Source organism: Lithobates pipiens, unplaced genomic scaffold (assembly GCF_037356315.1).
Source record: "Lithobates pipiens isolate NorthernLeopardFrog02 unplaced genomic scaffold, aLitPip1_a1.2 Scaffold_13, whole genome shotgun sequence".
In the NCBI taxonomy this organism is placed as follows: domain Eukaryota; kingdom Metazoa; phylum Chordata; class Amphibia; order Anura; family Ranidae; genus Lithobates; species Lithobates pipiens.
This window is the reverse complement of record NW_027507718.1, coordinates 98,983,384-99,004,590: the sequence shown is the minus strand read 5'-3', so window position 1 is coordinate 99,004,590 and position 21,207 is coordinate 98,983,384. Positions and strand designations below refer to the sequence as shown.

Genomic DNA, 21,207 nt, shown 5'->3' with positions numbered 1-21,207 from the left:
CTGTATGTCACGGAGCTGCTGTCAGCGCTGTATGTCACGGAGCTGCTGTCAGCGCTGTATGTCACGGTGCTGCTGTCAGCGCTGTATGTCACGGAGCTGCTGTCAGCGCTGTATGTCACGGAGCTGCTGTCAGTGCTGTATGTCACGGAGCTGCTGTCAGCGCTGTATGTCACGGAGCTGCTGTCAGCGCTGTATGTCACGGAGCTGCTGTCAGCGCTGTATGTCACGGTGCTGCTGTCAGCGCTGTATGTCACGGAGCTGCTGTCAGCGCTGTATGTCACGGAGCTGCTGTCAGTGCTGTATGTCACGGAGCTGCTGTCAGCGCTGTATGTCACGGAGCTGCTGTCAGCGCTGTATGTCACGGAGCTGCTGTCAGCGCTGTATGTCACGGTGCTGCTGTCAGCGCTGTATGTCACGGAGCTGCTGTCAGCGCTGTATGTCACGGAGCTGCTGTCAGCGCTGTATGTCACGGAGCTGCTGTCAGCGCTGTATGTCACGGAGCTGCTGTCAGCGCTGTATGTCACGGAGCTGCTGTCAGCGCTGTATGTCACGGTGCTGATGTCAGTGCTCTGTATTACGGTGCTGCTGTCAGTGCTCTGTATCTCCTGCACCCTCTTGTTTGCCTACCCTGGTCCCTGACCTTCCCTCTCCTCCATTGCCTTCATTAGCTCCATAGTCCTGAATTGTCAGAACAATTTCCCAAATAAAAAAAAAATGCTTGTAGTTATCGATCCCAAATTCACCTCATACATGTATTATGCTATTGTCCAGGTGGTGGGACTACGTGCTACCCCCTAATAATTACCCCGTGGCCGCAAATTCGACCTAAAGGTTTGCGAAATTCGCCTCCCATTGAAGTCAATGGAGCCCGCGGCGAACGGTCGTTTTCGCGAACGTTTGTGCCCGTTCGCGTTTCGCGTTCGCGAAACGTCCCGTCGGAAGTTCGTCCATCACTAGTGAGGAGTACAAAGACAAGTGTGTCTTGCCTACAGTCAAGAATGGTGGTAGGAGTGTCATGGTCTGGGGCTGCATGAGTGCTGGCGCCACTGGGGAGCTACAGTTCATTAAGGGAACCATGAATGCCAACATGTACTGTGACATACTGAAGCAGAGCATAATCCCTCCCCCTCCAGAGACTGGGCCGCAGGGCAGTATTCCAACATGATAACGACCCCAAACACACCTCCAAGACGACCACTGCCTTGCTAAAGAAGCTAAAGAAGCTGAGGGTAAAGGTGATGGAATGGCCAAGCATGTCTCCAGACCTAAACCCTATTGAGCATCTGTGGGACATCCTCAAACGGAAAGTGGAGGAGCGCAAGGTCTCTAACATCCACCAGCTCCGTGATGTCATCATGGAGGAGTGGAAGAGGACTCCAGTGGCAACCTGTGAAGCTCTGGTAAACTCCATGCCCAAGAGGGTTAAGGCAGTGCTGAAAAATAATGGTAGCTGCACAAAATATTGACACTTAGGATCCAATTTGGACATTTTCACTTAAGGGTGTACTCACTTTTGTTGCCAGTGGTTTAGACATTAATGGCTGTGTGTTGAGTTATTTTGAGGGGACAGCAAATTTACACTGTTATACAAGCTGTACACTCACTACTTTACATTGTAGCAAAGCATAATTTGTTCAGTGTTGTCACATGAAAAGATATAATAAAATATTTACAAAAATGTGAGGGGTGTACTCACTTTTGTGAGATACTGTATATATACTCTGCATTTAGCATAGTCTATAAATTCAGTTTTTATGCTACATTCAGGGGGGGGGGGGGAGAGGGAGAGAGAGAGGGGGAGAGAGAGAGAGGGGGAGAGAGAGAGAGGGGGAGAGAGAGAGAGAGAGAGAGAGAGATCAGACCTCGAAGGCAGGCACGAGACATCAGACCTCGAAGGCAGGCACGAGACATCAGACCTCGAAGGCAGGCACGAGACATCAGACCTCGAAGGCAGGCACGAGACATCAGACCTCGAAGGCAGGCACGAGACATCAGACCTTGAAGGCAGGCACGAGACATCAGACCTCGAAGGCAGGCACGAACGAGACATCAGACCTCGAAGGCAGGCACGAGACATCAGACCTCGAAGGCAGGCACGAGACATCAGACCTCGAAGGCAGGCACCAGGACAGACTGGAAAGCAGGCACTGGGACATCGGACTGGAAGGGGGGGGGGGGACTAGGACATCAGACTGGAAGGCGAACACTGATACATCAGACTGGAGAGCGGGCACTGAAACATCAGATTGAACAGCGGGTACTGGAACATCCGACTGAACAGCGGGCATTGGAATGTCAGACTGGACAAGGGGTAGAGACAGTGGAACAACAGGCTGAACAGCAGGTGCATCAGACTGTATCGCAGTCACTGGAACGTCAGATTGGAGCATGGATACAGGAACATTAGATTGGGGCACAGGAACTTCAAGCGGGATAGTAGGCAGAGATTTGGCAGGATCAAGTGAGTCATGAGGTTCAGCTGGCATGAAGGCAGACTGGAGCAGTTTGGTTGGTGTGGAGGCAGGTTGGATTACTGGCAGGATCATGTGTGTTGGAAAGAACTTCAGTTTCTTTTCTGGCTTAGCCACCACAGCTTTGTAGCTAACTGCAGGGCTGTAAGAAAAGGATTGAACTGGGTAAAAGGAAGGGTTGGAATGCAGTAGAAACAAGGGAACAGTGGCTGGAGGAGGTTTTTGTGGTATTGTTACAGGTGGAATGGAAGAGGCAGGTGTATTAAAGGCAGGATAGGTGCAGCGGGTAGAAACAGGGTATTGGTACTTCATTCACAGGAAAACTGCGCCACTTTACAGGCATACTATAGACACCCCCGGGGACAATATTTAAAGGAATATTTAATTTGTATTGTTTCACTAAGCATTATTAAAATCACTGCTCCTGAAAAAACTGAAGTTTTTAAAACTTTTTTTTGCATTGATATATGTCCCCTGGGGCAGGACCTGGGTCCCCAAACACTTTTTATGGCAATAACGTGCATATAAGCCTTTAAAATCAGCACTTTTTTTGCCTGTTCCTATGTTCTGCTGCAAACCGAACCAGGTGTTCGGCTCATCCCTAGTCTTGGTACACTGCAGCCTGAGAGACCCGCCTCAATACATATTGTTTAAGTGTTAAAACAAAAGTCAGTGCATTTGAGGTTACCGTTAGGTGTGACATATACTGTTATTTTATTAGGGCACATACCTGTCCAGGAATCCAGTGGTGTCCTCACCCGAGATGAATTTTCAGCTATGAGGTGCTGCCACTAGCATCTTCACTAAGGCTACTTTCACACTTGGGCCGCCCGAGGTTTAGCGGTAAAACGCTGCTTGTTTTAGCAGCGCATTAGCGCTGTTTAAGCGGTACTTTTCGACTGCTAGCGGGAAGCTCCTAAACCAAAGATGCTGCTTGCGGGACTTTTTCTAATATCCTGCCCTGCAAGGGCACTGCCCCAGTGTAAAAGCACTTGGGCTTTCATATTTTCCGGCAGCATGGGAGGCAGTTTTCAAGCGCTTTACAGGTGCTATTTCTAGCGCTAAAACTCCCGAAAGCTGCCTCAGTGTGAAAGGGGTCTAAGTGATCCTGGCAGTGAAGCCTTGTAGCGTCACAGATGGTTCCCTACTGAGCAAACTCAAAGAGTGCTGCACTTTCTAAATGGGCAAAGTTTAAATAAGTCTCTCGGAAAAGATTTCGCTGAAGTGGAAAAAACAAAACAAAAAAAACGTTCTAAATGGGCCGGCTGTAAAGGAAGGAGGGGGAGCTGAATTAAGCTGGAAGTTGGAGTGGGTACTGGTCAAAACCAGGTACCCGCTCCCCCCCCCAAAAAAGGTGCTAAACGTGGCACCGGGGGGGGGGGGGGTTCAAGGCAGATAAGAGTAAACTCCCCTTTTGGGTGGAGCTCCACTTTAAAGCCTCAGCCTCAAGCACAACATGCCTCCTCTCCACCTGTCCTCCCTTCCCTGTTTATGCAGAGTGCACTTTTTTTCTTCTTATGTGTTTATTTTTTTTCCCCAGGAGAAAACTTCGGGCCTGCCTCCACATTATTACCCTACCTCTCCACCTCGTCCAGTCAAAAAAAATGATTTGCATCCATTTAAGAGAAATGATAGGCGTTCTCTGAATGGCGCCTTTACCGAGTGGGCAATGGGATCCCGAAGACAGCGAGGATCACTGCATTACTGGTGGCTACCACAGTGATTCTGCACTTCCACAGGAACTGTCCAGGTATGGAATATGTATATTTGTATTGGTCCAAGCTGGACTAATGTAACTATGCAAAGATAAATAAATATTTAGAATTCAGCTTTAAAAAATGCTTAGTATCACTGAAGCACATAAATCAATCCTTCTGAGGAATAGACCTTTATTTTGCATTTCACATTTCCAACCCAAATTAGATAAGTCTAATAAAGTGCCTGGTAGTCTTACTAGGTCAAAGACCTAGTGGAATTTGAACCAGACCTGGGAGGTAAGGAATTCCCTTTTCACTCATCAGGATTACTCTACTAGTCACAGTATATGTTTACATTATTGGGTCCTGGTAAGAGGAATACCAGAGCTCAGCTTGCTTCAGGAACTTGACTTGAATTCCCCGTGATTCTAATAGTCCTTTGATCCGTATCTGAACACCTACTGCAGGCTGCAATTCTAAAAAAAAAAAAAAAAAAAAAAAAAAAAAAAGAGAAAAATAATATTTAATAGATATAACTAGCAAATACATCTACAATTCCCTACAAAGTCAAAATGTAGACTACTTTGTTTAAGATTCAAAATGTAGTACTCTGACTAAAATTCAATAAAATACAGGCCCAGATGTGTGGAAGGGCCCCTTGACCTTCAGCACTACTGTAGAAACAAAAGTGAGGATTGGGATCTTGTTCCTCCCAGATGTTCATTTTTATATAGCTGTAGTGGTAACACAATTCAAGACTGAATGTAGCTTGGGGATAACATGCAAGCATATTTGTTAAGCAGTGAATGTGACTTTCACCAAACATTCACTGGTTGTGAACCAATCACTAATTTAAAAGCATTATAAACCTTAGTACCTGCACGAGCATTGTTCATGTAGTTTCATGGTGTCATTTGTTGCCCGTATGCATAGCCTATAGTAGGCATGTAGCACTGCACAAGTTAACCACTTCAGCCCCGGAAGAATTTACCCCCTTCCTGACCAGAGCACATTTTGCGATTTAGCACTGCGTCGCTTTATCTGACAATTGTGCGGTCGTGCGAAGTGGCTCCCAAACAAAATTGACGTCCCTTTTTTCCCCACAAATAGAGCTTTCTTTTGGTGGTATTTGATCACCCCTGCATTTTTATTTTTTACGCTATAAACAAAAAAAGAGGGACAATTTAAAAAAAAAAAAAAAAAAAAACGCATTATTTTTTCCATTTTGCTATAATTAAGATCCCAAAAATATATATAAAAAAACTTTTTTTCCCCTCAGTTTAGGCCAATACGTATTCTTCTAAATATTTTTGGTAAAAATCACAATAAGCGTTTATTGAAAAGTTATTGCGTTTACAAAATAGAGGAGGGTTTTATTGCATTTTTATTCATTTTATAATTTTTTTTTTTTACTAGTAATGCCGGCGATCAGTGATTTTTAGCGTGACTGCGACATTATGGCGGACACATCGGACGTTTTTGACACCTTTTTGGGACCATTGTCATTTATACAGCAATCAGTGCTATACAAATGCACCGATTCCTGTGTAAATTACACTGGCAGTGAAAGGGTTAACCACTAGGGGGCAGTGTATGGGTTAAGCGTGCCCTGGTGAGTGTTTCTAACGGTGGGGGGCATGGCTAGGTGTGACACGTCATTGATCTTTGTCGCTGATCTCTGCTCGCTGTGATCGGGAGCACTGTCACTAGGCAGAATGGGGAGATGCTTTTTTAGCATCTCCCCGTTCTTCCTCCCCGTGAGGCAATCGCGGGTATCCCCGTGGCGATCGAGCCCCCGGGACCCGCGACCCGACTCACGGAGCTTGGAGCGTGCGCAATCGCTGGCCGCCTCTTAAAGGGCCACATACAGGTATGTGATTCTGCCTGTATGAGCCCTTCTGCCGACGTATATCGGTGTGAGGCGGTCGGTAATCGGTTAATGTATGACCTCTGTCTGTAGTCTAAGCACTGACAATTTCTGTGAAGAATTGACATATCCTATAATCCCTGGGTCTCAACGTTTAGTGCTCATTGAGGGACAGCTAATTAATTAGATCTGAAAAAGACACAAGCAGGCTGAGCATATAACAGAGCTATCCAGTTTTTTTTTTTTTTTTTTTTTTTAACATTAGAGCTCCCATATTTGTGATGCAACATAGAAGAAATTGTGAGGCATGGATTATTACCTGGAATAAGATGCCTATGCCTTTAGTTAATAGGGACAAGCTAGGTAAATGATAACAAGGACATAGGAGGATTAATCAGCCATGACACTACAAAACTGCAGCCTCAACATGTGAGCCAATCATTACAAGGTACGGCAAGTTGTATAGGGATTGGAACTACACTAATATCTAGTTAAAAACTACAAAAAACATTTGAAAGTATACCATACCTCTTGTGACCGGAGTCACTTTGGGGGAGAGGGAGGTATATTGTCTCAAACTGTTGTGGACTGTTTGCTGGGTCATTTGGGGTGTGGCTGTATTCCATTGTTCTATTGTGTGTGTCCGCCTTGTGAGAAATGTATTATGGAATGGATATTTGTGTTCCTCCCGATAAGGTGGTCCATTGTTCAAATGTTATGAAAAAAGGGGGGTTACCTCGCTTAAATGACTAGACTGCCTGTACGTCCCACCCCGAAATACATTATAGAACAAGATTCCTCAAATAATGGGACTTTAAATGGACGTCAGGTAGTGAGTATAAAAGTAACAAAATGTATTGTGCAATACATACATTACAACATAAAACAAATGAAACCAATGATAAAAACATATGTAGGGGAAAGGAATGGGAAAAAAAAAACGGCTAAAAGGAAGGAGGAGGGCTCGCAAAAGAATTTCCGACGCGTTTCAATTGCACAAATAGTGCAGATCTTCCTCAGGGACCATGCGGCCTTCACCACTCCAAATGCTGTAATTCTGTGAGAATAAAATATGTACCATCAAAAATCTGTACAGAGTACAATAGTACATTCAACAGATACAATTCATATATACAGCAGTTTGTAAAAAACTTCCTTTACGTAGCTGGAAATACTGCCCCAAAACACAAAATGATTTAACCAACAGCTGAAAACTGACACCCAAATACTCGGATTGATGTATCAGTATAGGCCAAGAAGCAAGAGCGCCACCCCAAGTAGAGAGAGTGGAGCCATCACCAATAGAATTACATGACACCCCGTGATTAATAGATTCATCATTCTGATCTTGTTCCACAATGCGTTTTTTAGACGTTTGGTACACTCGGATAACGTCTACTAAAATTGATTCATTTCAGAAAGAATTCTAACAGCTCATAGATAGGGGTTTTCATCTCAAAATTTTGAATAGAGATGTGGAATTTTGTCCGTACACCTTTCCCGAGAACCCCAACATTCTATTCCCTGCCTAAGTTGCACAAGAGTCTGACGCACCCATCCGGGCGCCCAATTATTTCTGGCAATGGATCTCTGACAGAAAATCTTAGCAGATTCATCGATGGCCATCCGCATCCTAACCTCTTGAACATTCCAATTTACGTGAAGGATCCTGTACACTTACTCCGACAGTTGGATGGCATGCAGGTTCCACCGAATTCAATATTAGTGGCCATTGATGTGGAAGCATTATACAGTTCCATTTCACATGATCTGGGTTAGGCCTGTATTAAAAGAATTCTGTCAGAGAAAGGTGATGGGGAGATCAGAGTCAATGACTACATTGTTGAGGCTCTTGATTTTGTCCTCAATTACAACTACTTTGCCTTTAATGGTTCCCATTTCCTCCAGGTACAGGGCGTAGCAATGGGCACTTGTTGAGCCCCTTCCTACACCAATCTGTACCTCGGGGAATGGGAATGGATGATTAATAGATCAGACGACATGTTTCCCTCTTGGACCATGTGATCATCTGGTTTCGCTATATTGACAATATTTTCTTTATTTAGAGTGGCTCGGATGGTTTGCTTCAGACTCTTGTGAAAAAATTCAGTGATAATGCTTTTAATCACTTGCTTACTGGGCACCTAAACCCCCTCAGTCCCAGACCAATTTTCAGCTTTCAGCGCTGATGCACTTTGAATGACAATTGCGTGGGCATACAACACTGTACCCAAATGAAATTTGTATCATTTCCCACAAATAGAGCTTTCTTTTGGTGGTATTTAATTACAGCTTGGAGTTTTATTTTTTGCTAAACAAACAAAAAAATATGCAAAAAAATAAAAAATCATGTTTAATAGTTTGTTATAAAATTTTGCAAACAGGTCATTTTTCTCCTTCATTGAAGTGCGCTGATGAGGCGGCACTGATAGGCTGCACTGGTGGGCACTGATAGGCTGCACTGGCGGGCACTGATAGGCATAGTTAAGGTGGCACTAATAGGCACAGATAAGGTGGCACCGATAAGGCAGTACTGATGGGCACAGATAAGGCGGCACTGATGGGCAAAGATGGACACGGATGGGTGGCACGGATGTGTGGCACTAAGGGGCACTGATAGGTACCACTGATCTCATAGTCTCATAGACTCGCCGATCACAGAGCGCACCGCACGCGCGCCCCTCAGGGGGCGCGCAGGCCGCTCGTGCACGGGACGAAGTCAATAGACGTAGTCCCGGCAAAGGAGGTCCCAGATCAGGCGGATCTCAAGTGGTTAATCTTGCTTTCATCATGACATCTAATGTTGATCGAATTGAATTTCTGGATGTTTATATTCACAAAGATGACACTGGTACTCTGACCAGTAGTCTATATCGAAAGCAAACTGCTGGCAAACTGCTGGCAATGCCATTCTACATGCTGCCAGTTTTCATCCCAGGAATTCAATTTGATCAATACCCTTTGGGCAGTATTTGCGGGTAAGACGTAATTGTTCTGATGAGGATACTTTAAAAAAAAAAGAGAGGCTGACAATTTCAGGACGAGGCTCCTCACAAGAGGATACTCAAACAAATGTCTCAAAAGGGCTTTTAAAAAAGCTTCTTCTAAAACCAGGCAGGCAAATACTATATGGCTCCAAACCATCTAAAAGCAATGAAAACCAAATAATTCGGGTTGTCACTTGTTTTTCAAACCAATAGGAACTTTTCAAAAAAATTATACATAAACATTGGCATGTTCTGGCTTTGGATCCCATTGTTGAGTCCTTATTACCAGAACGTCCACCTTTCACTTTTTAGAAGAGCAAGCTTACTACGAGACAAACTTGTCTTTAGTGAGTTTAAGGGTGGATCAAAAGGACCCATGTAAGAGCCCGGGCATTTTTAAGTGTGGTGGCTGTCCCTACTGTCAGTATATGTATATCAGAGAAACTAGTCTGCTGGTACTGAAAAATAACCTCCCCAAAAAAATTGATCAATATCACCACCGCGCCAAAAGCAAGCAATAAAGTACAACAAAATATCAGTGAAAAACAGCAGATACTTTCGTGAAACAATATACAAACAGAATAAATTATACCTAAAAAACGTGTACTGCAAATAATAAATAGGAAATAATTAAAGTAGCGCTTAATACCATTAATGAGTGATCTAGACAAAAATCAACAGTAAACCTATAACACCCCGTGGTGACGAGCTATATAAATAAAGTCCATTGATAAAGTGCAAGAAAACAACAAAAATGAATATTCATCCAATCCTTCAATCTTCCACCACACCAACGTGTCTGATTCCTCTCCCAATGAAAACGCACTCATCAGCTGATGTTGCCTCCCACTCTCGTGTTTGGCAAAGGAGCAGGTAAACCCCACTTGCGTAAGTACCATGATTACTTCCAACCAAGCATATTCATATGTGAAATATAAACAAAAAAAGTGCTCCACATAGCGCGATACTGTAAAACTGATTAAAATATTTCACAACCACACTTCAATGTCTCCACTCACATGTTTTAAAACTTGGTGCCAACAAAACAAAACAAAACAAAACCTCTCACAGCAAACTGTGTACAAACCACTTTTGGTGGTGGCACTAAGGTCGCGGCAGATCCGAAGTGTGCCTCAATTCTCACCCACTCCGTGACCACCGTTCGTTGGGAAGGTCTACGAGTCCCGAGCAGTCTAATTTCCACTCCAACCAGTTACGACCTGCTCCGACCGTTTCCGAATCACTCCGATCGGTACTGTTTAATATCAATGAAATCTATGCCCGTGTGGTCACACCCCCAACATGTTTCATCATACCGACTTCTTCCTAGGGATTGGCCACACGGACACCAACTCTCCCTTATATGCATTTCCTCCCGGAAGTCATGGTTAGCTCGGAAGTCACACTTGCGCACATTCCAACCAACCGATCGCTTTACCCACACTAGTTGGTCTGTGTCAATGATGCACGCCTGCGTACATTCCATCCGAACGCTCGCTTCCGTCTATGCTTTTTGCCCACACTGGTTAACCCACGCTTGCGCACACAGCTCCCCACCGCGACCGTAAAGCACCAACCTCTGTGACAGGAAAATATAATACAGATCTCCTCAATGCTATTAAACAACAAAATAAAAAATTACAATATTTTGCATTCTAAAAAAAGAACATTATGAGCCTAGTGTCAATCTAAAAAAAATCCCAAAAACGATAGATAGAGATATATATCTCTATCTATCTATCTCCTCCACAGATACATATTTTTGAATAACTTCATTATCAGCAAATTCACATAATTCAACATATTAATAAACGAATCACTCCCCATGGTTCCTATAACCAAAATATAGTTTTTGTGTTTTTTTTTTTTTTGGGACAGATCATCCACTGTCAGTTTTTTTAATTAGATTGACGCGTTTCGACACACAATAGGTCATCGACTGGGGCATATCTCTTTTCGGACTACGTTTATCTAACGCTTACCACATTGATCTTTTTATGTGATCACATTTTATGTCACACCTGTTTTACTTTAAGATGTGAATAAAGTTTTAGATAATTTTTGACCTGCACTATTGGCGTTCTTTGCCTTTTTGTTTTTTTGCACCATGGGATTGTTCTGAGCCATTCTGGAACCTTTGCTGAGACATTTTCATCACAAGACGTTTGATATGGATAGGCGCTACTCTCCATGATGGCCACCTTGTAGCCTGGATCGTCTGGCTCCGTCCTCCTGTGTGCTAGTGGTTCTAGCACTTCAAGTCTGTATGATACATTGCCGTATGGTACTTGTATCCAACTTATCTGGTAAGAGTGTTTTATCTCTATCTTATTTCCACCTGTGAAGCTACCGAGATTGATTCAAGACTCCCTCTGACTACAATTTTGGGCGATTGAGTTACTGATCACTTGATTGGACTATTCATTGTGTGGGATTTTCTGTTATATCATCACAACTTTGGGCAATTGAATCGCAGATCACCCGATTGAACTATTCACTGGGTGGGACTTTTTATTTTAATATCATCGTGGGCTATCCCATATACAGTTTATGTATGCATATTTGTTCATATACAGCGATTCCTGATCTGGGATAAGCATTGTATATACTGCTGTTATTTATACATTGACACTTCATTATTATTTTCTTTGCAGGATTCACCATTTTATCATAGCATTACTGTTTGAGTACTTTGATATATTGTTTGCAGTAATTAGTGCCACACTTTTTTTGCTCTTGAATTTTTGAACTTTGAGCGTGTGCTGCTTTTTTCTTATATATTTCTTTGGGTTTAGCGCAGTTTTTTCTGTTTTAAAATCTCAATATGACAAGCGGATGTTCTCCGCTTTATTTGGGGTAATGAAAAGCCTCGCATGAATAAGTTGACGTTCCACGCCTCAAAATCATATGGTGGGCTCGGCCTCCCCAATCTACAAGCTTATTATCAAGCTGCTCAAATAACACAACTTTCATACACAACAGCTAAGGGGTCTCCGCCTCTCTGGGTGTCTATTGAAGCTCTCTCATGCTACCCTTTTGCTATCGGCTCCTTGATGTGGCTGCCGGGCCACCTTCGCTCTCCTATTTTATGCCCCACCCTGTCACACTCCCTAGAGGTCTAGGACAGGGTGCGGCATCGTAAGTCGCTATTGTCTCCACATACCCCACTAGCCCCGGTGTTCTGTAATCCAGAATTCTCCCCTGGCCTGACTCCACGTGTATTTCAATGGTGGCTTAATAAGGGACTCCTAAGGTTAGGTGACTATCTGGATGGAAATCAACCTCACTCTTTGCAGCATTTTGAAGAGACAATGCAGATGCCCTCTAGTGAATTGTTTAGGTATAATCAACTTATCTCCTTTATACCTACTAAACTCAGCTTATTAGATGGACCTCCTACACTTACAAATTTTGTCAAACGAAGGATCTACTACGGGGACGAATATCTACTGTATATACCACTATTACTGATCCAAATACTAAACTCCCCTACATGACTCAATAGGAACGGGACTTGAACACCACTTTTGAACTATCTGACTGGCAGGACATAGCTTATGCTTTATCTAAAGTATCCATTAACACAACACTAATTGAAGCTAATTATAAAACCCTCCTTCGCTGGTATTTAGTGCCAACCAGGATAGCTAAGATGCATCCATCTGCATCTCCCATGTGCTTTAGACGGTGTGGCCAAGTGGGTACAATGTACCACATTTGGTAGTAGTGTCCAACAATTACTAGATTTTGGATTCGTATATTCAACTTGATGTACACAGTGACTGGGGTTAATGTCCGTAGAGCCCCGGAAACTGCACTTTCAAAAACTCCCTGAAGGAGTCCCTAAAAAATCTTCAAAACTAATAATATATATAATTTTAGCTGCCAGAATAACCATTGCTAAATACTGGAAGCAGTCGATGGTTCCTATTGACTCTGTGAAAAATAAACTTAACTGGATCATGGTTAACGATAGACTCACCTGTATTCTCCGTAACAACACCAAGAAATTTGATGTGATATGGGACCTGTGGATAAGATATGTATCTCCATTGTGATTTACATCTGGTTGACCCTCCCTCTCTCTTTTTCCCTCCTTTCCCTTTCTCCTCTTCTTCTCCTCCTTTCTTATTATTCTTCTCAATATTTACTGTCTAACAGGACATTCTTAGAGATACAAGATAACCTGATATTATGTTTAATTCTACGTTGTTGATACTTGAGGAAAAAGGGCGCAAGGGAACCACCCCCCCCCCCCCTTTTTTTTCTCTTCTTCTCCCTCCTTCCCCTTCTCTATCCTCCTTATTTGACCCCTACACAATACCTTTTCCCTGTGCCATCACCATTCCTAGCAATATGGGCCTAAACGGCTACCTAGGAGGCTATGTAACTGGGACCGGCAGAATGTGATACATATTTCATGACCCGGCCATCAACGAATTATATTCATTATATATGTTAATACGTAGTGTACACCTCACCAATATTCCTACCAAATATAGTTTATTTTTCATCTTAAAGTTTTGAGATGCTGTATCTTGAATTATGCTGCTGAAAGAACTTCCAGATGTTTATGTTTAAAATCACATCTCTAGGACCTGATGTTTACTGAATGTACTTTTTATGACATTGTCTTGTTTTCTGACTTTGAATAATTAATAAAAACATATTGAAAGATAACATCTCAATATGCTGCATCCACAGATCTTCCTCTATCCAAATTACAGATTACTTCCTCATAGAATGTTAAAAGGTTGGTCTGGCAATAATCCAGGTTGGCTACTACTAATGATACTATTTTCATCAGCAATTTGTTGGAAATAGTCCCTTATCATTCCTTCTAATAGTTTACATATCATTGATGTTAGGCTGACTGGTCTGTAGTTTCCGGGTATATGTTTTGGCCCTTTATCAATATTGGTACCTCATTTGCTTTTCACCAATTTGCTGGTACCATTCAGTAAAATTAAGAGTAATGGTATGACTGTGACATGTCTATGTTTTTTTAGAAATCTTATGCCCCGTACACACGAGCGAAATTTCGGACAGAAAAAGTCTGACGGGAGCTTTTCATAGTATATTCCGACTGTGTGTATACCCCATTGGACTTTTTACTTTGGAAATTCTGACAGACCTAGAAAGAGAACATGTTCTATATTTTTCCGACCAAACAAATTCCTATCGGGAAAACCGCTCGTCTGTATGCTGTTCTGATTAGAGCTGCCACGACGAGTCGACGTAATCGATTACGTTGACTACAAAAATACGTCGACGTGCATGCAGGGCGTTGATGCGTCACACTGCTCCGTGTCTCCCACTCTCCTCCGTGCTGCCGTCCCCCTCTCTTCTCCCCCTCCGTGCATCTTTCCCCCTCCACTGCCGCCCCACTCTCCTCTCCCCCGCCGTGCATCTGTCCCCCTCTCTCTTCTCTGTGTCCCCCTCCGTGCTGCCGCCCCCCTCTCTTCTGTGTCCCCCTCCGTGCTGCCGCCCCCCTCTCTTCTCTGTGTCCCCCTCCGTGCTGCCGCCCCCCTCTCTTCTCTGTGTCCCCGTCCGTGCTGCCGCCCCCTCTCTTCTCTGTGTCCCCCTCCGTGCTGCCGCCCCCCTCTCTTCTCTGTGTCCCCCTCCGTGCTGCCGCCCCCTCTCTTCCCTTTGTCCCCCTCCGTGCTGCCGCCCCTTTCTCTCTTCTCTGTGTCCCCCTCCGTGCTGCCGCCCCCCCCTCGGTATCTCAGGATGGAGAGCGGAGGTAGGAGCCGGTAAACCCGGCTCCTTCGTTTTCAGAATGGACAGAGTCAGTGACCACTGACTCTATTCATTCACATAACTGAAACATTGTAACCGCCTGTGATTACGATGTCTCAGTTAATGAATGGAGAGAAGCCGCTGTCTTATCTCCATTCATTATCAGTGCAGCAGAGGCTGCAGAGAAAGGGAATGGGGAATCTGTGTCCCTAGTCCCTTTCCCCGTCTCAAATGGGAGATGTCAGAAGTCTGTTAAGACCCCTGATATCTCACCATAGCCCCCCAACAGGGCTGATAAAAATTGCAATAAATAACAAAAAACAAAACAAAAAGAAACACACTGACACTGTCCCCGCACACCCTCCCCCCTTAAAAAAAAGAAAGCATTGTAAAAAAAAAAAAAAAAAAAAAAAAAAATTATAAACATTCATGAACTTCTGAACAGAAAATAAAAAGCCAAGATAAAAGAATAATTATATATATATATATATATATATATATATATATATATATATATATATATATATATATATATATATTTTTTTTTTTTTAGCTTAACTTTGCAAAAAATAAGTACATAATTTACCAATTGCTTGGTCATGCAACACTGTATGCAAATGAAATTTATATCAACATTTTCACACAAAAGAGCTTTCTTTTGGTGGTATTTCTCCACTGGGTTTTTTTATTTTTTGCTATACCAATGACAAAAGACCGAAAACGTTGAAAAAAAAAATTTTCTACTTTCAGTTATAAAATATATCCAATTTCTTCATAAATGCAAGCCAAAATGTATCCTCCTACAGGTCTTTGGGTAAAAAAAAAAAAAATCCCCAATAAGTGTATATTAAATTGGTTTGTGTGAAAGTTACAAACTATGATATACCTGTATTTGAGAATCGATCAACCTTGATATACTGATGGCTTCTCATTTCTTGGGTCCATTAAAATGCCAGAACCATACATATACCCACCAAATGACCCATTTTTGGAAGGTAGAAAGTCCTAAGTATTTAGTAAGAGGCATGGTGAGTTCTTTTGAAGTTGTAATTTGTTTGTCACAATTTTTTCTACAATAAAGAAATGCATTAATAACCAGTATAATACAGCATCATCAGTGTCTGGTGTGGCTGTGACCACTGATACTGACTAGTGCAGTATGTAAAATTAAAATACTTTTTTTTCACCCACCCCCCCCTTTTTTTTTTTTTTTTTTTTTTTTTTTAAGCAATAGTATTAGCTGTCACGAATTGGTTAACATTTATGGTTGCTATCCTGTGATTCACTAATCACATGGTACAGGTAGCCAGGTACCATGTAACTGCTGTGGGCCAATCACAAAGGTAAGCAAGCTGTTCGCCAATCACAGATCAAAAACGTAAGCAAGCTTTTCATGAATGGAAATTCATTCCAGTTTGTTTAAATTATCATGTGATCACTATGATTGGTCATAGCGACCACATGATACCCAGGCCGATCATAGCTCTGATGGACACAGCGGTCACAGGAGTGCGGGGCTGCACCCGTACAGCTCCTGACCTACAGGTACATGATTGTGCCTGTATATGCTGCATGGGTCGGCAAGTGGTAAAAGAAAGCTTTAATCGTTTTTAAAATGGTTCTCAAAAATATCTAAATGACTCACCCAATTGGAATAATGCTGAGAAATCCCAGGGTGCCAAATACAATAAAACAGAATCCACTGTACCAATCTAGTGTAGTTTGGTAAAGTTTGTTGAATCCAGCTGAAGTGCTCACCGCCACAATATCCATTGTGAGCTGAAGTGCCACAAACACTTTGCCTAAAATAAATGTCAAAATAAGTTCCAGTTATCAATTTTTTATTTGACTGTCAAAGTGAAGTCAATTTTATACAGTGAAGATTCTGAAAATAGCATGGGGTAAATTTGTACAAATACTACATTTTATTATTAATCAAGAATGTGGTGACAGTAAACCATATCCTTATTCTCCAAAAAAACAAACAAACCCCCCCCCCCCCAAAAAAAATATACATCCATTACTTAATGGCCCAGTAATCCGTTTTTCATTAAAACAATTCTTACTGTGTTTTTACGCCTTCTTGTAATGTCCTCTGTGAGCCGCCAAGCCTCTCCTTTTCCCCCTCACTTCTATTTGTTTGGAATGAGCAGAGTATTTTAGCTGCAGTCATGTTCACTGTTCTATGTATACTACAAATTCCATAGTTCATAGACCATCTCAGGAACAAGTAAGAGAGAGTGGCTATGTCCCAAAATACGGTGTGAACGTGGAGAACAAATGTAGCCACCCTCTAACCAAAATTTGGATTAGAGCAGCAGAGCTGATGAGGCTGGGAGCAATAGAAGGTACTTTGAGTTAAATTTTTTTTTTAAATGTCTTACCTGCTCTGTGCAATTGTTTAGTACAGGGCAGCCCTTATCTGCCTCTTGGGGTCCACCTCTGGCGCTCCTGGTTCTACCTCCCCACCAAGTGCCCCCATAGCAAGCCACTTCCTATGTGGGCACTCATGCGTGCTTGATGCCAAACGGGGCTGTTTGCGTCTATTTGTCTATTCTTACTTACCTACTCTGTGCAATGGTTTTGCATGAGGCAGCCCCTTATCTGTCTCTTGGGGTCCCCCTCTGGCACTCCTGGTTCTACCTCCCCAGCAAGTACCCCATAGCAAGCCACTTTCTATGTGGGCACTAGTGCATGCTCGATGCCAAAAGGGGCTGTTTGCATCTATTTGTCTATTCAGACACACACAGACTGTTTCGGCCATGCCTACCATTCTCTGCTCACAGGGGTTTTTACTGACAGCAGCAGGAGTCAATGGCCAAGCCTGTGAGGCAGGGGAGAGGGGCGAAGAGCTGCTGTAGACATGCACAGCAATGGATTGAGATCGGGATCAGGGAGGGAAACTACTATTAAAAGTTGTTCTTTTTTTTTTACTTACATGCCAAAAATGCAATAAGGAACAACACTTTTTTACCTTTACAACCACTTTAAAAAATATATATATATTCAAGTATGAATTCTTACACACCAGATGTTACTGTGACTAAGAAACCCTGGGGGGGGGGGGGGGGGGTGATTAACAGAGAGGTGCAAGCATAATGCATAAAACATACATGCATGCACCTAATGAAAAAAAGCGATGCATTTCATATGGACATTTATATTTAGTTCACATTCTGCCATCTAGTGACTTTTTGTGGTAATGCACTTGTTTTCTCATTTTCCCTTTCTTGATGTTATGACACACTTCCTTTGTATGTAATGCTCCACCTTTCTTCCTGTGATTGTACTTCCGGTGTCATGGATGCAGCTACAAGCCCCATGTAGCAGGGCACATGTATTCCGCATTGTATGCTACAGACAATATCTTTTGACCACATAAATACTACAACTTATTCATCTGTTTGTATCCTGTCATCTGCTGTAAACTGATGTTCAGAATAAAAGCACCTCTGTGGATGGAATCATTATTTGGCGAGTTCAAACTATCTGATGAGGATTGTCCTCAGTGACTATATCTTATACAGGCCAGGCATAGAGGTCTCACAAGGGATAGTCGCTTCACAACAATCGGAGTCAGAATAGCTTTGCTACATGGGCGTTTTTGCTATGCACCATTATGTAAAATTAACTCAGCTCTGCTCTGTCGTGACTGATCATGGGCTTTGAAAAGCACGCAGTGCTACATTCTGTAATTATTGTGAGTCCTTAGGATGAATACAGCTTGGGAATCCTGTTTTTTTTTTTTTTTTTTTTAAAGGCCGGAAAGATTAGGCAATTCCTGATTGCAGCTTTATTGCATTACCACCCATCTGTAATAGTTAGCCATTACTACATACCATAATTCTAACCCTCACTCCTACCTGTTACACATTTGCAAGTTTCTTTCTTGATCAGGTACTCACTCATTTCCTCCCACTTCCTCATCTAGATGAGGATTTTGAAGCCCTCTGTCTGCCTCCCCCACCTGCAGCCTTCTGGGATATATGTCAGACATCCCAGGAGCTTTCAGGACAGTCTCTCCCAGTTGGCGGATCTCGCACATGTGCAGCAGGGACAGGAGCTGGCTGTTAGTCATCAGGAAGTGACCGCCTGCTTCAGGTCACACTTCCCTTAGTCCAGTGCTCGACAAAACCCGGTCGCCAGGTCGCATTGGCGACTAGAATCAGCGACCTTGCGCCTGGGGCAGCATAGCTGGGGGTATCCCGTCTCCGTGGACCCCCCCCCCACGCGATCGGGCCGCGCCGCAGGCGGCCGGTAATTGAGCCCCCGGCTTTGAGGCCTTCTGTGATCCTATGGTTCCTTCTGGAATCTGGCGCCCTCTTGTGGTGGCCGTTGGAATTACAACCAACAATGCTAATGGGCCAGTCTTTCTCTATCCCTTTACTTAGAACCCCTAAAAAAAAAAAAAAAAAAAAAAAAAAAAATTATATATATATATATATATATATATATATATATATATATATATATATATATATATATATATATATATATATATATATATATACACATACATATATATATACATACATATATATGTATATATATATAATTTTTTTTTTTTTTTTTTTTTTTTAATTATTTATTCTAACACCCTAGAGAGTAAAATGGTGGTCGTTGCAATACTGTCTGTCACACCATATTTGCACAGCGGACTTACAAGCGCACTTTTTTGGGGGAAAATTTTTTTATTTAATAACAAAAAAAAGACAACAGTAAAGTTAGCCCAATTTTTTTTTTTTTATATTGTGAAAGATAATGTTACGCCGAGTAAATCGATACCCAACATGTCACGCTTCAAAATTGGGCCCGCTCATGGAATGGCGACAAACTTTTACCCTTTAAAATCTCCATAGGTGACGTTTAAAAAATTCTTCAGGTTGCACGTTTTGAGTTACAGAGGAGGTCTGGGGCTAGAATTATTGCTCTTACTCTACCGATCGCAGCGATACCTCACATGTGTGGTTTGAACACCGCTTTCATATATGCGTTCGCTTCTGCACGCAAGCTTGGCAAGACAGGGCGCATTTAAAACAATTTTTTTTTCTTATTTTAACTTTTATTTTTATTTTTTTCACTGTTCTTTTAAAAAAAAAAAAAAAAATGTGTGTCACTTTTATTCCTATTACAAGGAATGTAAAAATCCCTTGTAATAGAAAAAAGCATGACAGGTCCTCTTTTATATATGAGATCTGGGGTCAGAGAGACCTCACATCTCATATTTACACTAAAATGCAATTTAAAAATGTCCCTCTAAGAGCTATGGGCAATGACTTGGAGACAGGTGGGGGGGGGGGGGGGGGGGGGGGCACTATCTTCCCCTCACTCGTCTCCATGTCAGGCCAGGGACAGGTCCAGATCGCCGTCACGGACCCGGCTCCTAACTTTTTTAGCTGGCTCCTAGATTCCAAGCAAATTTGTCAACCCCTGCCTTAGTCAGTGCATCTCACACATGCACAGTGGAAAGCCGCTTGTGGATCATTAGAAAGTGCCAGCCAGCTCCCAAATCGGACCTACAGCACTTTGCATTCTATTACTTAACATTTTCTGTTTGCATTTCAAATTAAATATTACATCTCACCATATGATGATCCTTGAATGTGTTTAGATATCACTGATCTGATGGTTGGCAGAGGTATTTGTGAGAACAGCATTACACTTCGAGCTTAAAAAAACAAAATATATGATTATTCACAGATGCAGGATGAAAATGTTATATTAAAATATATGTTAGTGCACCTATTTATCTGTAGGGACAACCTGCGGGCAGCAGGTGAAATGTGTAGTCACAGCTTTTTGGTAACGACAACATTCAAATGTAGTGAAGGCCACACTGTGTGCATAAACAGCTTAGCGGCAGGCGGAAATATTCAATCTAGTCTACTTAGCTATCAGCATTCCTGGGAAATTTGTGGGCCTGAGTATGAGGGTGGATATGGGTGCACAGCCAATAGTGGCACCTGAAGCTTGCCTAGCCAAAACATATGTAATGTTTGTGGCTTTTTCCAAACTGGTTCCAATGGTTGTGGCACACCATAGTGGTGCACTATTGTCCTGCAGTAAAATTTTAACAGTGGAGAAAGAAGAAATACCCCTGTATTTAACAGTGTTTTAACAGTGAGGGGGAAAAAAACGTCACTGTGTTGATGTATGTGGGAGGAAAAAAATCTGAGGAGAGCTACTTGTGTATCTGTCAGTGGGATGAAGGAGGAGGGCTGGAAGGGCTGGAAGGCTGGTTGAAGCTCTCTGGGGTGCACTGAACCAAGGGACCCTGGGTGGCTCTAGGGGAAGCAGTATGGCTGAAAGACACTGAAGGAAGTAGGGTGGCTATGAGGTTCTTATTGGCTTTAAGGGGAAGAGGGGAGTTCTGGAGCTAAAATTGCTCCCCCTACGCTCTGTGTGCCCACAGTTCAGAGCACACAGGGGGCAGCTTCTCCTTCTCA

At 42.7% G+C, this 21,207-nt stretch overlaps 1 protein-coding gene across 1 annotated transcript in view; it reads right to left on the bottom strand.

Annotated features, from left to right (window-relative positions):
• Positions 1–4,373: 4,373 nt before the first annotated feature.
• Positions 4,374–21,207, bottom strand: part of LOC143974185 (solute carrier family 46 member 2-like) — a 104,802-nt gene continuing 87,968 nt past the window's right edge. Inside the window, exons 4-6 of the mRNA XM_077475320.1 lie at positions 20,346–20,429; positions 16,407–16,563; positions 4,374–4,644 (exon numbers count right to left, since the gene is read on the bottom strand). Of these exons, the coding sequence (XP_077331446.1) occupies positions 4,557–4,644; positions 16,407–16,563; positions 20,346–20,429 (329 nt within the window). The 3' untranslated portion in view covers positions 4,374–4,556. The remainder of the gene's footprint in view (positions 4,645–16,406; positions 16,564–20,345; positions 20,430–21,207) is intronic.